Here is a 26,380-nt window from a genome sequence, read left to right as displayed (position 1 = left end):
CATCATTAAAGACCTCGAGGATATCACCTGTGCCATCTATAGTCGCACGAGTGTCCACAAGGTTGATGAATGGTGCTTGAATCATTCAACCATTCGAAGAATCTGGATCTGGTGTAATTTCCTGAGAAGTCTGAAACAGCATATACGATATGTTAGAATCTGAAGGAGATCCCACATCCCTGAACCTGTTGCTCCTGATATAAACTCTGGCCATGGATTGGCCATGAAAGATGTCAGACTAGAACACCACTGGTAATGTAGTGTCACATCATCTCATCGACATCGAAGACGACGCTCTGGCTTTCGACGAATTGGATACTGATATTTCGATTACTCTGATTTGGCTGCATGTACAGCTACCAGACATGCCGAGTCACGTCAGAGGATAGTGCAGTGAGGTGGGAAAGCACGCACAATGATAATGGTTATAATTGAGAACCAGTGAAAGAAATATGTGACATTGTGGTAACTATCTGACATTTTGCTAATAATATGCATAGGAAATAAACGAAACTGTGACTTGTCCTACCCGACGCTAGATATTCTGTCAACTTTACATTCATGTTTTCTACTTATAAATCGCCAATAGTCAAACTTATTTAAGGAACTTATAATACACCAGGAAACTGTAGTGTCAGCGGTTTGGAGTTAGAAAAATAGCATATACCCAGTATACGCACCCAGTGATGTTTTGTAAACTTAATGATGGTATAACAATAATTCTGTTTTGTATCTCTATATATTTTATTGTTTTACTGAGTGATTAGAGGTCAAATAACTGTTTACGAATAATAGTTTGCTGTTGGTAAACATTTTTGCTGCGTCAAGCCAAATATGAAAAATTTGCTAAAAATTATCATTTTTGAGCTTAAAATCCGATTTTTTCATGTCCTACCTAGAAATCACTACATATATTGAATTGTGTGGTCCAGATATGAATTTGATGTTCTATTATGATCATTTTGATACCTCATTTGTCTACTTCGGTTGAAAAATGTTAATGTTATGACTATTTTTCAATTGTTAGTGAAATTCGAGATTTGGGCCATCTTGATGACGTCATAACCGGAGCTTATACAATGTTAACATTGTTTTTTTTTTGTTGGTGTTGTTTTTACTGATTGATAAGAGGTCAAATAACTGATTAGAAATAATAGTTTGCTTTTGGCAAACATTTTTGCTGCGTCAAGCCATATATGAAAAATTTGCTAAAAAATTACCATTTTTGAGCTTAAAATCCGATTTTTTCATTTCCTGCGTAGAAATAACTACATATATTGGATTATATGGTCCTGATATGTATTTGTTGTTCTATTGTGGTCATTTTGATGCCTCATTTGTCTTCTTCGGTTGAAAAATGTCAATGTTATGACTATTTTTCAATCTTTAGTGAAATTCGAGATGGCGGCCATCTTGATGACGTCATAACCGGAAGTTCATCCCAGTTTATACAATGTTACCTCTCGATTTCGTTATCAGTGGGTCATAAGGCTTCAGAAAAACATTGGTTCGTTAAGTTGGGGGGGGGGGGGGGGGTGCACGTAGACCCCCCTAGATTCTGGCCTACTATTTTGATTGGTCAAAAATGAAGAAGAGGCAGGAAATTTCCTGTGTCTATTTATAGCCAGGTTACCGGATTTACAATGTCAACCTCGGAACAGGTCTTCATCGGTCTCAGGTTGACATTGCATTTTGTCAAGACCTGTCCGAACTGTATAGACAAATCAGATAACGACAAAACTCTCAGTCATATAACAAAAGCTAGTTTGACATCAGCAAGATATGATGAAAGTGATCACTTCCTCATGTTGATAAATCACCGTCTCCAACTGAAAACATATCTATTTATTTGTATGATATCATAAATTTGACGATTACATCATAGATGTTACCAGTACGCACCACAGTGAAGAACAAAGAGAAGGGATGGATTGGATTGTTGATGAGTATTTCCATATTGTTTCCGCGATATTACGCTCTGAACAGAATATTGCTGGTACTGTTTGCAAGTGCTCTTTTATATTCACCTCGGTAGCAAAAAGGAGTACACTCTCATTTGGTTTAGTGAACTCATCAAAGAATCGTCTCGCTTCGATCGAAACCAATGTAAACTTTACCAAGTCAGTGTTAGTGTTGCAAGCAGCACACGTCCCCTGCCGTCAATAAAGTTTTCTAATCTATGGCAACTTATTATGAATGCTTAAAGAGACAATTCACTCAGGCTAATTCTTTTACATAACCAAGAAGCAAAATATAGCATAAATGTATTGTTCTACATTTCTTATGAAACATATAACGTAAAACATTGACAAATTCCACGACATTGTTAAGTATTTTAATTAATATCGTTGAAATATCAAATCGTTGATCAATACGATTAAGCAGGTACAATATGAACTCTGTACCCATACCCGAGCCAAAGTCACGCACGTTAAACAAATGAACTACATAACCACTGAGAAGGTGATAAAATGATTTTTAGGCAAGACAATTCACCTAATGAGGTAAACACACTACTGTCAGAGCCATTTGAGCAGTTCTAGCCAAAAGTTGCATTACTTTACGAGCAAGGGACAGGGTTCGGCATACAAGAAGTTCGACCACAGTGTGTAATGGCGGACAGCGAGCAAGTTTGAATATTTCACAAACATGTCACCACCATAGGCGTTTCAGGCATATCACAGTAAAACTGACTGATCTAATTTCCATTAGAACTTGTTTTATCTGATATATATACAAATTTTAATGTTCTCTTAGACTGAATTGTCCCTTTAAGTTATGCTATCATTGTATGAGTTTGAACAAATTATGTTGATGTGTTCTCAAGTTATCGTCTGGAAACTAAAAATTGTGAAACAATCTATTTTAGTAATAGTGACCTTTGTAGTAAACATTTTGACCCCAAATTCAATCCCAAGCTGTGCTATCTCATATGTTACTATTGTACGACGTACGAAAACTAATATTTTATGAAACTATATTTTAGTCGCAGTGATCTTTGTAGTTAACATTTTGAACCTAAATTTAATCCCAAGCTCTGTCACCTCCTATGCTATAATTGTAAGAAGTTTGAACCAATTATGTTGATGTGCTCTCAAGTATTCATTCGGAAACTAAAATTTGTGAAACAATATATTTTTAGTAACAGTGACCTCTGAAGTTGAACTTTTGTACCTAAATTCAACCCCAAGCTGTATTATCTCCTATGTTACCATTATATGAAGTTTGAACAAATTCCGTTAATGCGTTCTGAAGTTATCGTCTCCAAACTATTATTTTATGAAACGATATATTTTTAGTAGCAGTTTCCATTGTATTTGACCTTTTGACCCCAGATTCAATCCCAAGCTGTGTTGTCTCCGATGTTACCATTATATTATGCAGTTTAAACTAATTCTGTTGATGTGTTATCGGCCGGAAGCTAAAATTTGTAAAGCAATCTATTTTTAGTAATAGTGACCTTTGTAGTTGATCTTTTGACCCCAAATTTAAGCTCGAGCAATATTTTCTCATATGCTACTTTTGTGTGGATTTTGATCAAAATCCATGTATTCGGGCCAGACGAGCTAAATATTAGTACATGACCCTTCTAATGTTCCCTTAAAACCATAGTTTACTGCGATATATGCGAGTGTATGGGAGCATGGGATATTAATAAAAATATTATATACATATATATATACTTATATTTATAGAATAAATGAATATAGAATATTCTTGTGATGGAATTAAAATATCTAAAAAAAAAACAATAATTAAAGCAAGTCTTCAATCTCTAGCGCTTTTGCAGCTTCATTAAACACCTTCTGATGAGCAGCGAAGCTGCGAAAGCACTAGAGATTGAAGACTTGCTTTATAATTGTTTTTAATATATATATAGAATAAATAAATATAGAATATCCTTGTGATGGAATCAAAATATTAATCAAAGTGCCAAGGCCACTCATAGATGCTGTGAATGAAGGACTCAAACAAAGGAATAAAGAAATTGGTTATCAATTTCATCATTGTCTCTTTAAAGCCAAAAAAAATAATAAGTAAACATTTTCGTATCTTAAAGGGACAATTCACTCAGGCTAATTCTTTTACATAACCAACAAGCGAAATATGGCATAAATGTATTGTTCTACATTTCTTATGAAACATATAACATAAAATATTGACAAATTCCACGTCATTGTTTAGTATTTTAATCTATACCGTTGTAATTATAAATCGTTGATCAATACGATTCAGCAGGTAAAATATGTTCGCTGTATCTATACCCGAGCCAACGTCACGCACGTTTAACAAATGAACTGCATAACCACTGAGGAGGTGATAAAATGATTTTTTTAGACGAACCAATTCACCTAATAAGGTAAACACACTATTGTCAGAGCGATTTGAGCAGTTCTAGACAAAAGTAGCATTACTCTACGAGCAAGGGACAGGGTTCGGCATACAAGAAGTTCGACCACAATGTGTAATGGCGGACAGCGAGCGAGTTTGAACACTCCACACGCATTTCACCACCATGGGCTTTTCTGGCATATTACAGTAAAACCAACTGATCTAATTTCCATAAGAACTGGGTTTTTCCCGATATATGTACTAATTTTAATGTTCTTTTAGCCTGAATTGTCCCTTTAAAGGGCCACTACCTTTCCGAAACGTCTTTTAATTTTTGAAATAGGAATGTAAAACGAGATCAATGTTTAAATGGAGTTTCTACAAAGTACGGGTCATGACACCTACAAAGGAGATTGTGGATGAACACAGTTATGGGTACTGTTTACCACCACAGGCGTTGATTTTGTGATTTTGGCTTGATTTTTGAGGTACCCATTAGAGCCGAGACGACATTTCGACCGGACAGGGAAATGTCTAGCTAGCATATTTTTCGTAAATTTCCTGATTCACCAAGCCATAACTTCGTCAATACTTGGCCAATTTTGTTCACCAAGCACTCAATGGAAAGATAAATTATTTCTCTTTAAGGTAAGATATCCGTCAAAGTTGTATAGAACTCATTTATTAAAATAATCACGGTTTAAAAAAAATAGGTCCATTTTTCTCGACCGCCGAGTTCATACCCTTGATACTATAATATATATATGTATACTATAGCTATTGGTTAAAAATTTTCGTGTCAGGTTCCTGTGAACTGGTTGGCGAGATATTATCGTGCAGAACATTTATCGTGAGTTTTGCTTTGCCGACTTTTGACTTATAATAATATATGGCCATATACGTTTGTCAAGTAAAGGGTATATTATTTGGTTACTTATAACAGTCAAATTTCTTTTGAATTCATAAGAACGCTATCATCAAGAAAACTTCCTGCAATACATCGGACTTTAACAAGTGTTCATAAGGCTACCGTACATTATACGGCAATATAAGTTCATTTGTCGCTTTAAGTTGTTCGTACATAAATAGATCTATATTATCATTATATTTTGTAAGTTTATGTTGATAGATTTGGTACTTTTTCCCTTTCAATATACCGCAGTTGTCGATAAACAAAAGACAGAACTCCCAGTGACAGATCAAGGGAGGAGGCACGTACTCAAAACCACAGGGACCTGGCACGATTTTTTTAAACTAACAGTGTACATATATATATTATAGTATCAAGGGTATGAACTCGGCAGTCGAGGAAAACGGACCTATTTTTTTAAAACCATGATTATTTTAATAAATGGGTTATATACAGTATTGACGGATATCTTACCTTAAAGAGAAATAATTTATCTTTCCATTGAGTGCTTGATGAACAAAATTGGCCAAGTATTGACGAAGTTATGGCTTGATGAATCGAGAAATTTACGAAAAATATGCTAGGTAGACATTTCCCTGTCCGGTCGAAATGTCGTCTCGGCTCTAATGGGCACCTCAAAAACCAAGCCAAAACCATAAAATCTACGCTTGTGGTGGTAAACAGTACCCATAACTGTGTTCATCCACAACCTCCTTTGGAGGTGTCATGACCCGTACGTTGTAGAAACTCCATTTAAACATCGTGTAGCTCACTTACTTTAACCGTCACCGCCATGTTCATTTGTTTTTCGGAACGCTTCTCGAGTTTACTTACAAGCACAACATTACATAATTTGCATAATGTAGTCACGATATGTAAAGTCGAGAAGCGTTCCGAAAAACAAATGAACATGGCGGTGACGGTTAAAGTAAGTGAGCTACACGATGTTTAAATGGAGTTTCTACAAAGTACGGGTCATGACACCTCCAAAGGAGGTTGTGGATGAACACAGTTATGGGTACTGTTTACCACAACAAGCGTAGATTTTGTGATTTTGGCTTGGTTTTTGAGGTACCCATTAGAGCCGAGACGACATTTCGACCGGACAGGGAAATGTCTACCTAGCATATTTTTCGTAAATTTCCCGATTCATCAAGCCATAACTTCGTCAATACTTGGCCAATTTTGTTCATCAAGCACTCAATGGAAAGTTCAATTATTTCTCTTTAAGGTAAGATATTCGTCAATGTTGTATATAACCCATTTATTAAAATAATCATGGTTTTAAAAAAATAGGTCCGTTTTTCTCGCCCGCCAAGTTCATACCCTTGATACTATAATATATATATGTATACTATTGGTTAAAAAATTTTCGTGCCAGGTCCCTGTGCTCAAAACTATTAACTTTTACTGCGCAATAATATCTCAGATATAGTTCGTCAATACAACAAACACAAAAAAAAACTTTATAAGCGTTATAAGAACTTTCTTTTGCAGTTACCTTCCTAACATTTGATTACAAAAAAAATAATCGATCATTAGCATGAATTACGTAAAATTTAAATAAACATACACAATCCAAAATCCACCGAAAGTCTGTCGCGGAGGAAGACAGCGAAGAAGGCGTTGTTCGTGATTTTCGGGAGACCAGTGTTCTCGGAGTAATACAAATATCATAGAGTCCCAACTGAACACTTAAAACACTCCATCCATGGTGTATACGTATGTACAAATTCTATGTCTGTGGTTTTGAATATTGGGGTTTTATTTTTTCATACCATCAAGTATTACGTGAAATGAACAAAACAACTTTTAATTTTCATCGCGGAGTGGTTTCATTGTTTTGATGTGCACGGGCTCTCCGAGCGTACCTAAGAATGCTGTTTCACAGCATCAAAAAACAAAAATTAAAACAGGTCTGCAATCTCATATATATATGTGTGTAGTTGCTGCTTTAATGAATACAAAAGGAAAGTTGTTTGATCGATACTATAAAAATATGGTCTAACTGGAATGTTTTGCCCCCCCCCCCCCCTTGCACTATAAAAAGTGTATGAAGTCAAGACGTTATCAATACATTTCTCTGCTTGTGGTTTCGTTGTGTTACCGCTTTCAATTTCCACTTTAAATTAAAATTAGCACAGCGTTGACCTGGAATAAAACAGAAAATCGTTGATGTCTTCTTAAGTTTAGGTACCAATATATTTTTGTTTAATCCATGTTTATGTTTGAATTACAAATAGGTACGTCAAAATTGTGGTATTCTCCCAAGAGAACTATTCTACTTCCTTTGCCTCAAACAGAATTACTTTAATATTTACATAGAAAGAAATTAGTACGTGGACTTTTTTTTAAAGAAACATTTCGATTAATTGTGATGGATAAAATGTATTATTATACATAATAAAGTAGTCTATATTGCTATATCAAATATCAAACATTTGACGTTTCTTCGGAATGAAGTGTTTTAATATGCTGTTTCAAACTGCTACTGTTAGTGTAGTCTTTACCACACAAGTCACACTTGTAAGGTCTCTCTCCCGTGTGTGCCATGTAGTGGTATTTCAGATTGTTTTTGGTCCTGAAGTCTAAGTGACATAAATCACATTTATAGGGTTTTTCTCCAGTATGTGTCGTCACGTGCAACTTTAGACCACTTTCTAGTCTAAACTGCTTACCGCAAACCTGACACGAGAAGGGTTTTTCTCCTGTATGTATTGTTTGATGTAAAAGACACTGGGCCTTCATAGTGAACTGCTTACCACAAATCTCGCATTTAAAAGGCTTCTCTCCTGTATGAGATTTTATATGGGCTTTTAATTTAGATGGTCGTAGAAATCGCTTACCACATACATCACACGTACATGGTTTCTCTGTTTCAGTATGCTTCAGAAGAAGGTGATCCCTTAGACCGGAACTACTTTTAAAGCTTTTTCCACAGACGCCACATTGCATGGGCGCCTCTTTGTTGACGAAATGTGTTAAATGATGTTTCCCTAAGGCATTCAATGTTTGGTATTCCGTATCACTATTACACACCTTGCACTTGAACGGTTTTCCTTCCCCGGAATGTAGCATTTGACTTGTTTCGGGACACTTTAAGCACGTAATATGAGTTTTAAGTCGATTTTCACTAGCAAAATCTTTACCATAGACATCACATTTGTATGGTTTCTCTACTGAGTGTTTCATGACATGGGTCTTTAGTCGAGATGCTTTAGCACATATTTTACCACATATATCGCATTGGTATGGATGCTCTCGAGTATGTGTCTTTAGATGTGTCTGTAAACTTTCGTTGGTATTAAATCCACATCTGCAGATTTCGCACTTGTATGTTTTGATAGCTGCATGTTTCTTTTGGAGATGTTGGCGAAGATCCTTTACAAGACCATACGACTTACCACAGATTTCACAGATATGCGATTTCGTCGCATGTTTTCTCATGAAATGTGTTTTCAGAATCTTAGACAACGCAAAAGCCTTACCACAGACATCACAAACAAATGGTTTTTCCCCTGTATGCGTCTCGAGGTGCACTTTAAGATATACCAAAGCATTAAATCTTTTACCACAGACATCACATATAAATCTTTTCTGTTGTGGATATATCTGGGCTCGGGCCGATGGCTGGTCCAACTCATTAACGACCTCGTTGCTCATGTCATTTTGGTTGTTCTGTCCAGATGTAGTCGTACTCTCATTGCTCATATCAGTTTGGTTGTTAGGTCCAGATGTAGTCGTACCCTCATTGCTCATATCAGTTTGGTTGTTAGGTCCTGTGGAAGACAAGTTTTCACTGCTCAGATCAGTTTGGTTGTTAGGTCCTGTGGAAGACAAGCTTTCACTGCTCAGATCAGTTTGGTTGTTACATCCAGGGGAAGACAAGTTTCCGCTGCTTAAATTACTTTGGTTGTTTTGCCCAGAGGCAGACGTACTCTCGTTGATCAGATAACTTTTGTCGTTTCTCCTAGAGAAAAACATCATTTCGTTGCTCCGGTCAATTTTGCTGTTCTTCCCAGAGTCAGACATCCTGGTTGGATTGTTAAGTGCTTCAAATAATTCTTGCTGAAACGTCTTGGTTCCGTTTGCTTGCTATTTTCCTTTTCTTCTAAATGTGTTGCACATTTGAATATTTCTGAAATGAAAATGAATCAAGATTAAAGATGCTCCACCGCCGACAGAGCATAAATGATATTCACCATTTAAACAATAATTGGTCTTTAATAGTGTATATATATGTCTAATTAACACAAAAAATATATAAAATGATTTATTTTTCCTTTGGTGCATGCGCAATCAGTATTTCATTTCATATAGGATATAGTACCACGGAATTTTTTCGGGATGCAATTAATTATTTTACATATTTTTAACTTGAAGTAAAACTAGAAGCTCAAACTTTTCAATGGTGGTAATGGTGTAAACTAAGTAACTTTTGTAACTGAAGAAAAATACTAAATCGTCTGCTCCTGTTTTTAACAGTGAAAAAAATACTTTTTGTCAGCGGTGGAGCATCTTTAAAAAGTCCATTAAATTAAAAGTTATTAATGATAGTTATAACGATAGAATATGTCTATACTTGAAAGTTCATCCGGCATGTTTTGCCATAGAAAACTACGTCATTTAATTTCATAGCGATTACGGAATAAGAGAAATTGCGGCTTTTCTCGAAAACATACCTGAAGCCCCCAGCCATTTACCTCGATTCATTACCCCTGACCTGTGGTGTCATAAGGACAATGGGATGGACTCTCTCCGCACTAGCGAGTGTGGCGATTTTTTTTCTTCATTTTCATGGATTTTCTTTTAAGTATTTGAATGGCTGTTCCATATACATAACAATACACTTTTGAGGGGAGTACTTATTTTGTTTGTGGTATTGTATATAAATGATATTACTACTGAAGTACCGAAATTTTCCACACAAATACACACAAGTTCAGTTACAGGGGTCCCTTCAACACGATATTGATTTTTTGAGAAAAAGATCGCAGATGAATCTTGGCACCTATCAAAGAATGATCTATATCTGACAATGGAAAGATATGTATATAGAGTCTACTCCTTTTTTTTCTTTTCCCTCTTCCTCAAGGGAAACTTTACATTATGTTTGCTCACATTCAGTTCCTCGGCAGAAACTATCACTTCAATTAACAAATTTAATATGGTCAGTGTCTGCCGTATTGTAATTGAATATGTTTCAAAAATGGATATATGCAGAACTCGGGACCAAGAACACTCTCAAGTTTAAATTTAATTTGAGCTAGACCTATTCAGTACTGTCCGATATTGTGTATTTGGCGCCAACGTAATTGGCGCGACGTTATGCGGCATGTACTTAAATGACGTCACAACGATTGTGACGTTATACGCAGTTTTATTAAATAGTCAGTTGATCAATGGTATTCAAACGCGTTGGTTGTGTTTTCTCTCACTCTATCACATTCATGACATTGGTGCCGTGACTAAAGAGACGTTTTTAAAAAACATGACTACAAAGTTAAAGGCAACCCGCGCAGGCAATAGAAGTGCAGTTACGAGGTTTTTAAAACGATTCGAGGACACAAAAAATGAAGAAGATGTTGACGTTGAAGAACTATCTTCCATCTTAGATGTGATTACGGAAAAGGAACAACTACTACAAGAACTCAATCAACAGATACTGGATCAACTCAACGACGATGAAGTGGAGGAAGAAATCGCAGATATGGATGAGTATACTTTTAATTTAAATTCAAAAATACGCAGCATGCGGAAGTTACTCAAACCCACAAACACACGCAGTACTACTTCGTCACTCAACGCAAACGCACAGAGTTTTCATATGCCAGAAAATGATGTTTTCAACAGAACACCTTACAGTCAGTCCATTAACACGGACTTGAGATTTCCCGACAATAGGTCATTTTCTACCATTTCGTCTCACTATCACAAGCTTCCGAAATTGGATCTTCCTAAATTTAGTGGAAACATTTTAGAATGGCATTCGTTCTGGGATTCTTTTGAATCATCTGTACACTGTAACCCATCACTAAGCGGACGTACAGAAATTTAACTACCTGAAATCTCTACTCCAAAACGAAGCTTTACAAACTGTCACAGGATTTGCTCTTACAAACACAAACTATAACAAAGCAATATGTTTGTTACAAGAGAGATTTGGTCAAGAATACAAAATAAGAAGCGCACACATGCAAGCCCTTTTAGAAGTCCCAACCCCACGAAATACTCCCGAGAGTATGAGAATGTTTTACGACAGGACAGAGATTTTAATAAGAGGTCTAGAATCGCTAGGACAAGATCAGGACAATTACGGATGTCTATTGATACCGGTAATACTGAATAAACTTCCGGGTGAAATCAGGAAAAACCTCACGCGCGAACATGGCATGAACAACTGGACATTAGGAGAGTTAAGAAAATGTCTGTTCAAAGAGATTAGTATTATGGAAGCGGGACAGTCTTTTGATTCTCACACAAACACCCCTTCATATACAGCAACATTTTTCACCGGAACTGAATCGAAATCGAAAGACGCGAACAACAAAACGGAACAAATAAAAAAAACATGCGTTTTTTGCCAGGAGATACATGCTCCCAGTAGCTGCACAAAAGTTCCGGATGTAGAAAGTCGGATACAGATTATAAAGCGTGATAAACTTTGTTTCAATTGTTTGGGAAAACACAGAATCTCTGATTGTAAATCTCGGAAAAACTGTAAGAAATGTAACCGTCGTCATCATTCGAGTATATGTAACTCTACACATCGTCAAGACAACATGCAAAATGACGCGATCACATACACAACAAAACACAACGCGAAAGAACGAAACAACGAAAATGCGACAAATCTCAAAGAACCTACTACTTCAGTGATGTACACCGCATCAGAAGTACACTCTTCACAAGTATTATTGAAAACAGCCATCGCACCAGTTTGTGTGAACGGTCAGTGTGTCCAAAGTAACATTCTATTTGACGAAGGTGCACAAAGGTCATTCGTTACACAAGAATTGGCAGATAAATTACAAATGGAAACCACCGGGAAAGAGACAATTAATATATCGGGATTCGGTCAAGTCGGAGACAAGGTGCGTCATCTCAGCTCTGGAACGGTTTACCTACAAACCAATACACGGGAGAAAATACCGGTCAAGGTTTTAGTTGTACCGACAATAGCAGTACCGCTTAATTCCAATAGGAAGCACATTGCAAAATTACCACACCTAAAAGGTTTGAAATTAGCTCACCCCGTTTCAGCTGACGAAACGTTTGAGGTATCACTTCTCATAGGAGCTGACCATTACTGGGACATTGTCCAAGACAAAGTCGTGAGAGGTAAAGGACCTATTGCTGTAAAATCGAAAATAGGATATTTGGTATCCGGACCATACCAAGGAACTTCATCTCTAAATCAGCGACAGAACATGTCAGTTATGAACGTGCTAGTATCACATAAAAAAGACGAATGCGATTTAGAGAAATTTTGGAAGGTGGAATCGCTTGGCATACAGAAAAAAGATGACAAAACCGAAGATGAAAGCTGCACGTATCTTGAAAACTACAAACAGTCGTGTATAGAGTTTCGCGGAAATAAATATATCGCCAAATTACCGTGGCGAGATGACCATTCACCACTTCCCACTAACAAAGAAGTTGCTCGCCGGAGAACGGAAAGTGTCATAAACAGATTGAGCAAGGACCCAGTTATGTTGAAGCATTATGCATCGATAATATATGTACAGGAACAGAGAGGTTTTGTGGAAAAAGTAGAGAACGATCAAATTACAAGCGGTAAGGTGCACTATATACCTCATCACCCAGTAAAAAAGGACTCGTCAACAACACCAATACGGATTGTCTACGATTGCAGTTGCCAACAGTCGAAAGATAAGCCAAGTTTGAATGATTGCTTACGGAACGACCCGCCTTTGCTAAATGATATTACATCAATACTTCTGAAATTCCGACGCAAAAAATTTGCCGTCTCCGCAGGCATTGAGAAAGCCTTTCTGCAGATAGAGCTAGAGGAAGAAGACAGAGATGTAACAAGATTCTACTGGCTCAAAGATCCCTCTGATCCTTCATCGGATTTAATAACCTACAGGTTTAAGGCTGTATTGTTTGGAGCGACCTGCTCGCCCTTCATACTGAACGCCACGTTGCTACGACATTTAGAAGATCACAAAAGTGACGTTACAGATATCATCAAGGATGATATATACGTTGACAACGTCTTATCAAGTTTTGAAAGAGAAGAGGATTTACTCGAATACTTTCATTCTGCACGATCATTAATGCTCAACGGAGGGTTTAACTTACGTTCTTGGGCTTCAAACTGTGATTCGTTGAACGAACTAGCCAAGTCAAAAGACGTGCTTGACAAGGACAAGCAAGTAAAAGTTCTCGGATTACGATGGGATAGCAACAAAGACACGATTACATACGTACAAAAGCCGATTTCTGATGTCGATGAAACGTTGCTTACCAAGCGAGAAATACTTAGCCAGTCATCAAAGATTTTCGATCCACTTGGGATTATCAGCCCGGTGACAGTACGCGGCAAGATACTGATGCAGGAAATATGGAGGAGGAAGTTCGATTGGGACGAGATATTACCAGAGGATATCCGGTGTCAATGGATGGAACTAAGTTACGATTTGAGGAAAGTCTCAACAACTGAAATTCCGAGATATTATTTCAAAGACTTACCAGAAGACACAGAAAGCATAGGTACGGTACTTCACGTGTTTGTAGACGCCAGCAAGAAAGCGTACGGTGCATGCGCATACATAACCAGTGGAAATCAGTCGCAATTAGTGATGGCGAAAAACCGTGTAGCACCATTGAATCCCGTGACTATACCACAGTTGGAGTTATTGGCTGCTGTGACGGGAGCTAGAATGGCAAAGCACATATTGACAAATCTGCAGTGTTCGGATGTATTCTATTGGAGCGATAGTCAGATTGTCCTTAACTGGCTACATTCTTCCAAAAAGATGAAACCTTTCATTGGAAAGAGAGTTGAGGAAATAAAAGACCTCACACAAGAATTTACCTGGAGGTATTGCCCAACAAATGATAATCCTGCGGATCTTTTGTCAAGAGGAATATCAGCTACAAACTTTGGTAAGAGTACCAAATGGATAAACGGTCCAAGTTGGATTACCAATCAAACTCACTGGCCACAGTGGAATAGGAACGAATCGATCGTCCTCACAACAGTGGATTCTGATGTCACAAACAACAATGACAGTACGCAAACTCTTAATACAGATATCGGATGTAGTGTTATCGACATAACCAGATTTAACTCATACTCCAGGCTCTTACGGGTTACTGCCTATGTCAAACGATTCCTTTATAACTGTAGAAGAAAAGCAGAGGATCGGAAATCCGGAATTTTATCTCCAGATGAATTGAACAAAGCGTCAATTATTTGGATTAGAGTCGTACAAAACAGCAGCTATCATGATGTTCTAGAAAGTCTGAAGTCGAATAAAAGCCATCATCTCATTCGCCAGCTTTGACTTTATTTGGATGATGATGGTCTTGTACGATGTGGAGGACGTATCAATAACGCCCCAATACCGTTTGACACACGATTTCCATATTTGGTTTCCGGGAAACATTCGTTTACAAGGCTTTTGATTATGGACACGCATAGACGAAACATGCATGCGAACAAAGGTACTACAATAACGTTATTACGACAAAAGTATTGGATTCCATCAATACGAAATGTTGTTGGAAATACTTTGCGGAAATGTGTACCATGTAAGAAAGTATCGGGTAAAGCATACTCGTCACCAGATCCACCTCCACTTCCCAAGGACAGGTTGTCGGACGCTGCACCATTCACTGTTACTGGCGTAGATTTTACCGGTGCAATACATGTGAAACACAATGGACGGGACAAGAAAGTATATGTATGTCTATTTACATGCGCTAATACACGTGCAGTACACTTGGAAATCGTTCAGGATTTAACAGAGGAAACATTTCTCATGGCTTTCCGTCGTTTCATTAGCAGGAAATCCTTACCACGAGTTATGATTTCAGACAACGGAACAACATTTGTTAGCGCCGCAGAAGAAATAAGGAAACTTACGGAATCGACACTTGTACACCAATCTCTTAATAATTATGGAACAACATGGAAATTTATTCCAAAGAGAGCACCATGGTACGGCGGATTTTGGGAAAGACTCATTGGTCTTACTAAGAATTGTCTACGAAAAGTCCTCGGACGTGCATATGTGAATTACGACTTGTTAATGACAGTTATTACAGAGATCGAAGCTATACTCAACGACCGACCGCTCACATACATCGGTACAGACGTTACAGAACTGTCACCATTAACCCCATCACACTTATTGTACGGAAGAAGGATTAACTCAGTACTTTACCCTTTGCAAGACACAGAAGATGAAAACGACAACTTTTTCGACATGGATACCCACAGAATTCTAAATAAAGAGATGGACAGACGATTCCAGTTAATAGAACATTTTTGGAAGCGGTGGCGCCAGGAATACTTAACTTCTTTGCGGGAATTTCACCGTGCTTCAGGCAGCAATAGTCAAGTTATCAAAGTAGGAGATATAGTTCAGGTTCACGATGATTCACCAAGGACGACGTGGAAAATTGCTGTTGTGGAGGATTAAGTATATGGTAGAGACAATCTTGTGCGATCTGCAGTAATACGCACAAGTTCTGGTATCACAAATCGACCGATTATCAAGTTATACCCTTTGGAAGTCCGTCAGGAAGACGACAGAGACGCCAACGATGAGTCTAGTGGAGACGAGAACGATGGACCATGCAGAGACGTGAACAGAATACCACGAGTGGCAAAGATAAAAGCGAAGGAAAACATTAAGAACTGGTGTAAAAGTTAAATACGCACGACATAAATCCTAATTTATTAAACTCTAATTAATAAATAATGTCTAAGTATATATATATAATTGATGTGAAAGACTTTAATTCCACTTTTTACTTTTAAATATTGTTTATTTACATACTTATAATATATATTACTGTGAACATAATATTCGCGAGGCCCCAGGATATTGTGTATTTGGCGCCAACGTAATTGGCGCGACGTTATGCGACATGTACTTAAATGACGTCACAACGATTGTGACGTTATACGCAGTTTTATTAAATAGTCAGTTGATCAATGGTATTCAAACGCGTTGGTTGTGTTTTCTCTCACTCTATCACATTCATGACATCCGAGAAAGTCACACTATCCAAAAAAAATGGCTGCTTATCGGTGAAATTGTTTCCTTTTCGTGTAAAAGAGAAACCTACTGAATTACTTTTTCAGAAATAACATCAATAAACTCCTACTAAAAAAAATCTAAGATGACTACCTTCCGGCTATCTTTTTTTGTCCATTTGTTCCAAAATTGCAATGTGCACCACACGGGTACATGGGGAACCAATATATCAGATTTGAGACAGAACCATTCATTATTTTCTGATAAATAACATTAACAAACTTCAACATTCTAAATCCAAGATAGCTGCCTGTCAGTTACCTTGTTGACCGATCAGTCCCAAAATGCAATATGCACAACTAGAGCCGTAGGGAATCCTACATACGGAATTTGAGCTCCTACAGTACTTTATGAGGTAGTCAAACAAGAATTGTAAATAAATAACAATTAAAAGGTACTTTATCATCCCATAAAAAAGGGGGGAAATGGCGTCGCCGATTATAACATCGATGATTGGCTGAGATAACGGCGTATTGTCCCAAGAAGAGAATATCTTTACTGAATTGAATTAGAAAAAGATTATGTTGTTAATTGAGTTTTATGTTATCGAGATATAACACAACACTTTTACTACAATCAGTTGAAATTAATTCTTAATAAGGGAAAGCATACACGGCCTACTCACTTTTGCCAAGATCACATCCGGTCTGATCCTACGAATTATGGCCCTATCCTGAGCACAGCGGTACCTCCAAAGAAGCACGCTTCATTTCTACTTATCTTTAGTACATTACTTGATGCTTGAAACTATCATTTTATGCAAAATATTATAAAATGAGAAAACGAGTGATAGGCTAACCGATTTAAAACATTGTTCATGTAGGCTTATACGCATGTTTCTATAGCCACTGCCGCTCTGCAAGTAAATCCTTATTTATCCATATGCACATCGAAACATTTCAACGGATATGAAAAGTGTATAAAGTACTACCTAATAAGTTTTGTAAATATACCTTCTTCGAGGTGTTAAAGTATGTTACCTGCCCCAGTAGACCCACGTCACCGTGTCGAGAATGCCCATGACATCTAAGCTTACTTGTAGGCCTAACGGCGTGTTTACATATCCGTATGTATGGGACTTACTAAAATGAGGAATTTCAGATAAAACTGTCGTAACATGATAATATTCAGGATATATTCTGTAGACTACAATGGTTCGTTTTAAAACTACTCGTTTCACTCGTAGGAAGTGTTAGAACGAGATATCACAAAGGTTTTTTTTTAATTCAAACTTATAAGAAACAGCTACAGTAGGTGACATCACTGTAGAAATTCTACAATCCTTTCAAACCGCTTTTCAGTGTTTTGTTACAGGGGTCGATTGGGTTTTTGTTTTCATAACACACAAAACCATATTCTGCTTTGTTTTTCATTTATTCTGGTTCAAAAACCTTACAATACATATAAAACGGACCGGCTGACAAGGGACATACATGTAACTCGCGCATAATAACAGTAGGCTACGTTAAATATAAGGATTTCGACATTACAGAATGTTTATATCAATAGATCTATATTAATCACATCAAGATAGCTAAATATCTTCAGATATCAAAGAATATACCACAGGAGTTTGACGTTCTGTCAATAATATATAGAATACATATATAAAAATACCTCTATATAGTATATAGGTGTATTTTTTAATATATATTATTGACAGAACGTCAAACTCCTGTGAATATAGGCCTACAATTATTTATCGTACCGTTCATCTTTAGTATTACAGCGATCAGCGATATATAAAAATTATATACATGTATATATAATGAATGGGTAATAAACATTCAATAATAACCAATTACATAGCATAATATTCTTTTAAAAGTAATAGCAAATATTAACAGTTTGCACTGACATAGACTCAATAACCATGCTTTCTAGTATTACCATTATCAGTGTATAATGTTAGCATTATTATTCTCTTTATTTCCTCCAATTTGAAGATTACATAAATAGAGGTTACACAACGAGTGGCTGTTGGATATGGAATTTATTCCACACGAGTGAGTTATTTTTTAAAAGTTACAAAAGACACGAGCTTTAGCGAGTGTCTTTTGTAACTTTTAAAAAATAACTTACGAGTGTGGAATAAATTCCATATCCAACAGCCACGAGTCGTGTGACCTGTTTCTACCACAATTATATCCGCTTTTAGCCGATAGAAATACGACGAGGATAAGTACGCTATCCAACAGCAGTTTTGGCGTCAAGCGGCGATCACAGCATAGCATGACGTCACTCGATTATTGATGACGTTGACAATTGATGAAACGACACTCAGAAAGACGTATTAAAAAATCGGTCAAAGTTCACCGTATCAGCCAATCAGAATGCGTACAGAGTTTATACCACGTGTGGTATAAACAAATTGTTAATCAACAGCTGCATCGTTTATTTGATACCCTGAGAGTTGAATAACACTGACTATTGTGGTAGAAATATCATTATACATTTTCCCACACCTATGACATAAATCTAATTTCTCCGTCTCTGGACTTCTTAAATCAACAACTAATGACATTATGTTGTAGACTGATGTTCTAATTTGCGGATGTTTTATCAATAATCTCCAAAATGTATGAGGAAACAAATTATCATGGACCAAAATAAATCTATTAAAATCACAATCACTACGCATCCTTTCTCTCCATGCTCTTTCTTCATATAAATGTACATTATACTTTACTTTCGCTTTCCATGAACTCTTCACTGGAAACACACCATTTGATAAATAATCTTGTAAGAACTTGTATAAATTGTATTTCTTAAGAATGATTAATATATCACTTGTAAAACCATAACTGTACATATCTGATCCCATGTCTGACATAAAAATGCGAGTGAAAAATATCTTATATGACATACAGTTTTTATCGAGGTTACATAATCTACCAAAAAACATTAATTTCCTCATGTCTATATATGCCTCTATACTGAACCATCCAAGAAGTCCCGTACACATATCCGTACGAGTTCTTGTATGAAATCCTTGAATTGATTTTAAAATAAACCTCTGAGCTCTTTCTAGCATTACAAGTTCACATTTCGGAAGGCACCACAATTCACATCCATACAGGGCAGAAGCATATACTTTTGATTTAATTACTTTACACACAGTCAAGGGATTTAAGGCACACGGATGAGCACCGCTTCTTATTAAACTGATGACACCACTTTTAAGCTTATTACAAGCACGCACTGTGCGTTCCATACTGTTACAATTATTGTTTAATATCACACCAACGTGTGTGATGTCCTTAACTACAGGAAGAATTTGCTCATATAGATACAGATTTCTAACAACACAGTTTCGCTTCTTTGTTCTTGTGAAACGCATTATTTTACTTTTAACTGCAGAAAAAGTGAAGCGCTACCTTTTACTGTATAAATCACATATATCAAGCATATTTTGTAAACTTTTACGCTGTGTACTAACTAGACATATATCATCAGCCTGTGTTGGACGTTGATTCTTAAATCTACAATAAGCGCACCATAATTACAATTTTCAATCATGTCTAATAAATTATTTATAAAAACTAAGTACATTTTGGCAGACAACGCACTTCCTTGTAAAATCCCTCTCTCCATCCTGTTCCAATCTCTTGGCTAAAATCATTTCAAATACTTTAAAAATGACTGGTAAAAGAGTTGTGACAGGAGTGAATTTATATGTTTATTATGGCATATTTCTGCCATCGAGTTAGTTTCGGTCGACTTAGGGTAACTCAACTTTGACCAGATAGTTATGTCGGCAAGTCGAGTTATTAAATGACTTTTTGATATAGTTACGTTGACCAGTCGAGTTATAACATGACTTGTTGAGATATATAAGTCCACATATTCATATTGGAAAGTCGAGTTACACTATCGCGACTGACTATCGTGGATCTCGTCGTAATAAGGTAAGTCAATTTTCCAGGATGTATGGTGTAAGTCGACTTGCCGACATAAATATCTCAACAAGTCATGATATAACTCGACAGGTCGACATAATTATCTCGGCAAAGTTACGTTACATAACTCGACCTAAAATAACACAATGGCAGAAATATGCCACCATATTATGGTTATACTTACGTAATTGTGGGGTCATTGTTATTGCTATACATGTGTATTTATGTTGTTACATACGAGTATCAAGTCAATACTACTTCCGCTGAAGCAGTTACGTCTGGAGATGTAACCTGATTTGATGCCGTTAATCTTTTGTGTTACGATTACGGGTATATAAGGGCGTGCGCTGGCTATCTCTGTTTCCCGTGTGAGGATACCCAGCCTTGCACAATAAAAACCCCTGTGCGGTCTTTCGATGAAAAATAGGTGTGATAACGCCGGCCCAGAGGATAGGTATAGGTACAGGATATAGATTAGATATTTTACATAGATAAATTAGATAAAGGGCTTCAAAAATTATAGAATCTATATACCAAATTGATAGGCTAGGTTCCTTCCTTTCCCCCTGCTCTTGATGGGTAGGGCTGGTTACTGCTAGACGATGCCATGATAAGACCTTTTAGGATCTAGGAGTCGTCTTCCAAATTAATAGATATATAGGTATAGCAGACGACTCCTCACTCTATGCTTTCTCTATATACTTTGCTCTTCCTACTCCATTTCCTATCTTTTCACGTGCCCCGAAACGTTATATGTTAAGTTAGAAAGATAAATATCTATGGGAAAGGTATAAATTATAACTAGCGGGAATGAAGGGTGGAATTTAGAATAAATATATTGTAAATTAACGTTCTCCGGCATTTAAAAGCTGTTATTTGTTGACTGTGCCGATATTGTTTGAATCTTGGATAAATTATATTACGTTTTGTCACGCAAGCATGTATACTCTGGAGTTTGTAATGTATGTTTTGAAATTATTTTTGTCTTATCGAGGTAAGTATCTTTAACGGTCAGGTATTGCTGGGCGGAAACGCGTCACAGGTAAGGGTGCACGGACTGAGCTGTGAACGGCGGTAGACATGTTTCTTTGTTGTCGCGTACCCGGTATGGATTTACCGACATATTACGCCGTGTGATTCAGGCACAGATTACAGATTGTAGCCTCGCATGACGGGATTTGAAGCCCAGGGATCATGATTCAGCCAGGACCAGTATAAGGACACCCATCTACATTATTAGCATCAGGACCAACCCGGATACCACACCCTCATCCGACAGGGTTAGGTCAGCGATAGTTCTTGGGGTTTGTTCAGCAACAGGTTGGCGGCTGTAGATTGCATCAACCCTTTTCCTACGGGAATACATTGGCAGTGCTGTCGATATTGGGCACTGTTGAGGCCATTATGTGTGGTATCTTTAGTCAGGTTCTTACTTGCGTGAACGATTTTGGCTCTGAAGCTACACTGACATTTTAGGGTAATTAGTATGAGAATGAGAGAGTTAGTGAGAGTGAATAGTTGTTTTGTGAATATATGCTATTTCCAATACTAATCATTCATTGTAAATAAATATCATCATTGTTTGTAATCAATATCTTCCGTTGTCATTTCCTGTAGTAACAACCGACGCTCTTCCACGTTAACAATTTGGTGGCAGCGGTGGGATTGCAAACGTTAGATTATACGGGAATATATTTCTGACCATATTGATTGTGTTAGGCTAGATTGCTTGACTAAACTACAGTTAAGAACTTCTTACTTCTTTTTCTCCTGTTTGTGGGTACAGGTACACTGGTGCGTGGTATACTGGATTCAGGTAAGAAAACCGTGACGAGAAATTACACGTACAGAATTCCAGGTAAGTCATATTTTGTATAGTACTTTTTTTGTAATATACTTACTGCAGTTTATGTTGTGTTCATTTTCAGCTTTGTTATATTTTATTGTATTCATGATGTCATCTCTTCCGAGCCTGTTGGGAATAGGTAAGGAGTTAGGGTTGGAAGGTGAGGAGCTTCGTTCGTTTGTTAAGGAGCAACAAGCTAAGGAAAGAGATGACCGGGAACAAGAGAGACGGGAACGACAAAATCAGAGAGATTTTGAACAGAATGAGAGAGACAGAGCCGACAGGAGAGCAGAGGAAGAACATAAGCGTAAGCTGGAGTTGATTCAGGCGGGTCATCAGGTACAACCAGATATGGCCCAGAGGGACAATGCTGTGAGTAAAGGTCCTAAATTGCCCGCATTCAACGAGGAAAAGGACAACATCGATGCGTATATTCAGCGGTTTGAACGATATGCGACAGCTCAGAGATGGAATCGAGATAGTTGGGGAGCTAACTTGAGCGCATTACTGACGGGAAATGCTTTGGCGGTGTTTTCACGATTGCCAGTTGATCAGGCGCTTGACTTCAACGAGTTGAAGAAAGCTTTGCTGAAGAGATTTGACAAGACAGAAGAGGGTTTCAGGAAGAGTTTCCGCACGTCACGACCAGAGGGAGGAGAAACCTTTTCTCAGTTTGCTATTCAACTGGACAATTATTTGGAGAGATGGATCGAGCTCACCAATACGAACAAGACGTATGAAGGTTTGAAGGACTTAGCCATGAGGGACCAGTTCCTGCAGGTTTGCAATCAGGATTTGTTGTTGTTTCTGAAGGAAAGAATACCAAAATCGATAGATGAGATGTCCTCACTTGCGGACCAGTACGCAGAAGCCAGACGAACGAAAGCTACTCAGCTAGTTACGTCTAAGACATCCAAGGCAGGAGGACAGAAATCGACATCGACGGGACAGTCAACTTCAGCATCAACACATGGTAAGTCTGGTGGTGTCACCGATACATCAAAGGAAAGGACTTGTTTTTATTGCAAGAAGGTGGGGCACATTGCATCTGACTGCCGCAAGAAGAAAGCTGACAAGTTGAAAGAGGGTAAAGCAGCATCTATTGTGCAGGAATCTGGGAATAGCGAGGAACACGGTATTCCGAAGATGAGTCAGGCCTGTAATTCGAAAGCATCATCTATGCCAGTTGTCTTTGGTCGAGTCGGTCGTACACTTGTAACCGTATTGCGGGACTCGGGTTGTGATGAGGTTGGAGTTAGACGAAGCCTAGTGGACCATGAAAAGATTACTGAGAAGACCAAGAATTACATTTTAGCTGATGGTTCTCGACTCATCTGTCAGATCGCCAATATCGACATTGACACGCCATACTTTAGAGGAGAGACGGAAGCGTTTTTGTTGGAGTCGCCTCTCTACGACGTGATAGTTGGGAATGTCAAAGATGCCTGTTGATCAACCTAATGAACAGTGGCAGTCAGATTCCATCAATGCAGTACAGACTAGAGCAGCAGTGAAGAGAAACACGAAGCCTTTTAAACCACTGCAGGTATCCAATTTCATGAGTGATTTTGGGAGCGTACAGGATCTGAAGGAGGAACAGCAGACAGATGCTAGTCTAGAGAAATTTAGGAAGCTAGCGAGGGAGAAAGATACGTTGACCCGGGATGATGGCGGAAAGTCTGTGATTCTTTACCACAAAGAATTACTCTACAGGAAATTTCAGAGTCCGGGGATCGCTACAGGGAAAGTGTTCCGACAGCTGATCATTTCAACGAAGTATCGACAAATGGTGATGAAACTTGCACATGAATCGATAATGTCTGGCCATCTCGTCGCAAAGAGAACATCAAGCAGAATTCTGGCGGAGTTTTTATGGCCGGGAATCCAAGCGGACGTTACGCGTTTCTGCCGTTCATGTGATATTTGCCAACGCACGTTTCCAAAGGGAAGAGTACCAAAATCCCCGCTGGGAAGTATGCCACTGATAGACACTCCTTTCAGGAGGATCGCTGTGGATTTAGTGGGACCCCTGGAACCGGCGACAGAGCGTGGTAATAGGTTCATCTTAACTGCGGTGGACTACGCTACAAGGTACCCAGAGGCTGTGGCACTGAAGGGGATTGAGACGGAGAGAGTTGCTGAGGCGCTAGTGGAAATTTTCAGTCGTGTTGGTGTACCAGCTGAGATGTTGACAGACCAGGGGGCTCAATTCACATCTGGATTGATGAAGGAAGTGAGCAGGTTATTGTCGATTCGCCAGCTGACCACTACCCCGTACCATCCACAATGCAACGGCCTTATGGAGCGCTTCAATGGTACCTTGAAACAGATGCTGAGAAGGATGGCGGCTGAAAAGCCGAAGGACTGGGACCGTTATCTCAACGCGCTGTTGTTTGCATACAGAGAGGTACCACAAGAAAGTCTGGGATTTTCGCCTTTTGAACTGTTATACGGCAGAGTTGTTCTTGGCCCTATGATGATTCTTAGAGAATTACTCACTAAGGAACTACCAAATGAAGACATCAAGACGACCTATCAGTATGTGATGGATCTTCGTGAACGTATGGAGGAAACCTGTCAGGTTGCTATGGATAACTTGAAGGAGGCAGGCCGAGTTCAGAAGAGAAACTTCAATAGGAAGACGAAATCCAGAGAAATAAAATCCGGAGACAAAGTACTTGTGCTCTTACCAACGAAAGCAAATAAGTTGTTGATGCAATGGCGTGGCCCTTACGAAGTGGTGGAAAAGGTTGGACCCTATGATTACCGTGTAAACAGGGACGGGAAAATCAAGACCCTGCACATTAATCTGTTGAAGAAATACGTTGAAGCAGAAAAAGTTGTAACACAAAATGATTTTGGATTTTTACGTGTATGGTGACCAGTGTGGTAACGGAGGAAGGAGATCAACAAACAGAAATGGATTTTTCTAATACACTGGAAGCACTTCCAAGCGACAGAGGGAAGGAGCATGTTGAAGATGTGGAAGTGTCGAGTGATTTGTCAGAGGATCAGACGAGGGAGGTGAAAGATCTCATGAATACATACAAGGATGTGTTGACGGATCTGCCCGGAAGGACTAACCTTGCACAACATGAGATCAACACAACGACTGATATTCCTGTTCATGTGAAACCCTATCCACTACCTTACACCACCAAAAAGGTTATCAAAGAAGAAGTGAATAAGATGATAGAGATGGATGTGATAGAACCATCAGTTTCACCATATTCATAGTGCCTTTATCATCGGCAGCAAAGCCCATGACAGCCTTTTCAACACCTCAAGGCTTGTTCCAGTTCAAGGTGATGCCGTTTGGCCTTGTGAACGCGCCAGCGACTTTCAGTAGATTAATGAGGAAACTCCTTAAAGGAATGAACCACATTGACAACTTTATAGATGACATCTTGGTCTACACAGACACGTGGGAGAAACATATGCAGGTGCTCAAGGATTTGTTCGCAAGACTCCGAGAGGCAGTGTTGACAGCAAGACCAACCAAGTGTGCGATTGGATTTTCCAGTCTGTCGTGTTTAGGTCATATTGTTGGTGATGGGAAACTACAGTTGGAAGAATCGAAGGTAGAGGCCATTGGAAATGCACAGCGACCCCAGACTAAGAAGCAAGTGAGGTCATTTTTGGGCTTGGCTGGATTCTACCGACGATTCATTCCGAACTTCGCTGCGATAGCCGTCCCATTGACAGACCTGACGAAGAAGGGGACTCCAAATAAGGTGGTTTGGACTGACGTCCACGACCGGGCATTTTCTACGCTGAAGACGATGTTAACAGCCAATCCTGTTCTTCGGTTGCCGAACTTGGAGCAGGAATTCATTCTTCGGACGGACGCGTCGGACGCTGGATTAGGCGCTGTGCTGCTACAAGAGGACGACGGGGTAAAGATGCCTATTGCTTACGCCAGCAGGAAACTTCTTCCAAGAGAGAAGAATTATGCAATCATCGAAAAGGAGTGCTTGGCAATTGTGTGGGCGGTCCAGAAATTTGAACCATATATTTATGGCCAAGAGTTTATTCTGGAGACAGACCATCAACCTTTGACATATTTGCAGCGATCAAAGACGGCGAATGCAAGGCTTAT

The 26,380-nt window shown here is 38.4% G+C and overlaps 4 protein-coding genes across 7 annotated transcripts; 3 read left to right on the top strand and 1 right to left on the bottom strand.

The window, feature by feature from the left end:
- Window positions 1-6,615: 6,615 nt before the first annotated feature.
- LOC138333586 (zinc finger protein 227-like) lies at window positions 6,616-17,632 on the bottom strand. 3 transcript variants are annotated; one of them, XM_069282061.1, is made up of 2 exons: window positions 17,517-17,632; window positions 6,616-9,380 (listed from the first exon to the last, which is right to left on the bottom strand). In XM_069282061.1, exon 2 carries the CDS (start codon window positions 9,272-9,274, stop codon window positions 7,676-7,678), a length of 1,599 nt encoding a protein of 532 aa, XP_069138162.1. In that variant the 5' UTR covers window positions 9,275-9,380; window positions 17,517-17,632; the 3' UTR covers window positions 6,616-7,675. The 3 variants fall into 3 exon arrangements, with proteins under 3 accessions (XP_069138162.1, XP_069138154.1, XP_069138171.1); XM_069282053.1 differs by having other exon boundaries at window positions 17,490-17,629; XM_069282070.1 differs by lacking the exon at window positions 17,517-17,632 and adding an exon at window positions 17,162-17,452.
- LOC138333577 (uncharacterized) lies at window positions 11,293-16,439 on the top strand. Its single transcript, XM_069282041.1, has one exon. It carries the CDS (start codon window positions 11,437-11,439, stop codon window positions 14,773-14,775), a length of 3,339 nt encoding a protein of 1,112 aa, XP_069138142.1. The 5' UTR covers window positions 11,293-11,436; the 3' UTR covers window positions 14,776-16,439.
- LOC138333087 (uncharacterized) lies at window positions 14,920-15,915 on the top strand. The gene has a single exon (XM_069281254.1). It carries the CDS (start codon window positions 14,920-14,922, stop codon window positions 15,913-15,915), a length of 996 nt encoding a protein of 331 aa, XP_069137355.1.
- Window positions 17,633-21,894: 4,262 nt separating the features above from the next.
- Window positions 21,895-24,480, top strand: LOC138333563 (uncharacterized). Of its 2 annotated transcripts, XM_069282030.1 has the most exons (2): window positions 21,895-23,547; window positions 24,318-24,480. In XM_069282030.1, exons 1-2 carry the CDS (start codon window positions 22,345-22,347, stop codon window positions 24,348-24,350), a joined length of 1,236 nt encoding a protein of 411 aa, XP_069138131.1. In that variant the 5' UTR covers window positions 21,895-22,344; the 3' UTR covers window positions 24,351-24,480. The 2 variants fall into 2 exon arrangements, with proteins under 2 accessions (XP_069138131.1, XP_069138123.1); XM_069282022.1 differs by lacking the exon at window positions 24,318-24,480 and having other exon boundaries at window positions 21,895-23,845.
- Window positions 24,481-26,380: the final 1,900 nt, after the last annotated feature.

Source organism: Argopecten irradians, chromosome 1 (assembly GCF_041381155.1).
Source record: "Argopecten irradians isolate NY chromosome 1, Ai_NY, whole genome shotgun sequence".
Lineage (NCBI taxonomy): Eukaryota > Metazoa > Mollusca > Bivalvia > Pectinida > Pectinidae > Argopecten > Argopecten irradians.
This window is presented reverse-complemented; position numbering and strand designations above follow the sequence as displayed.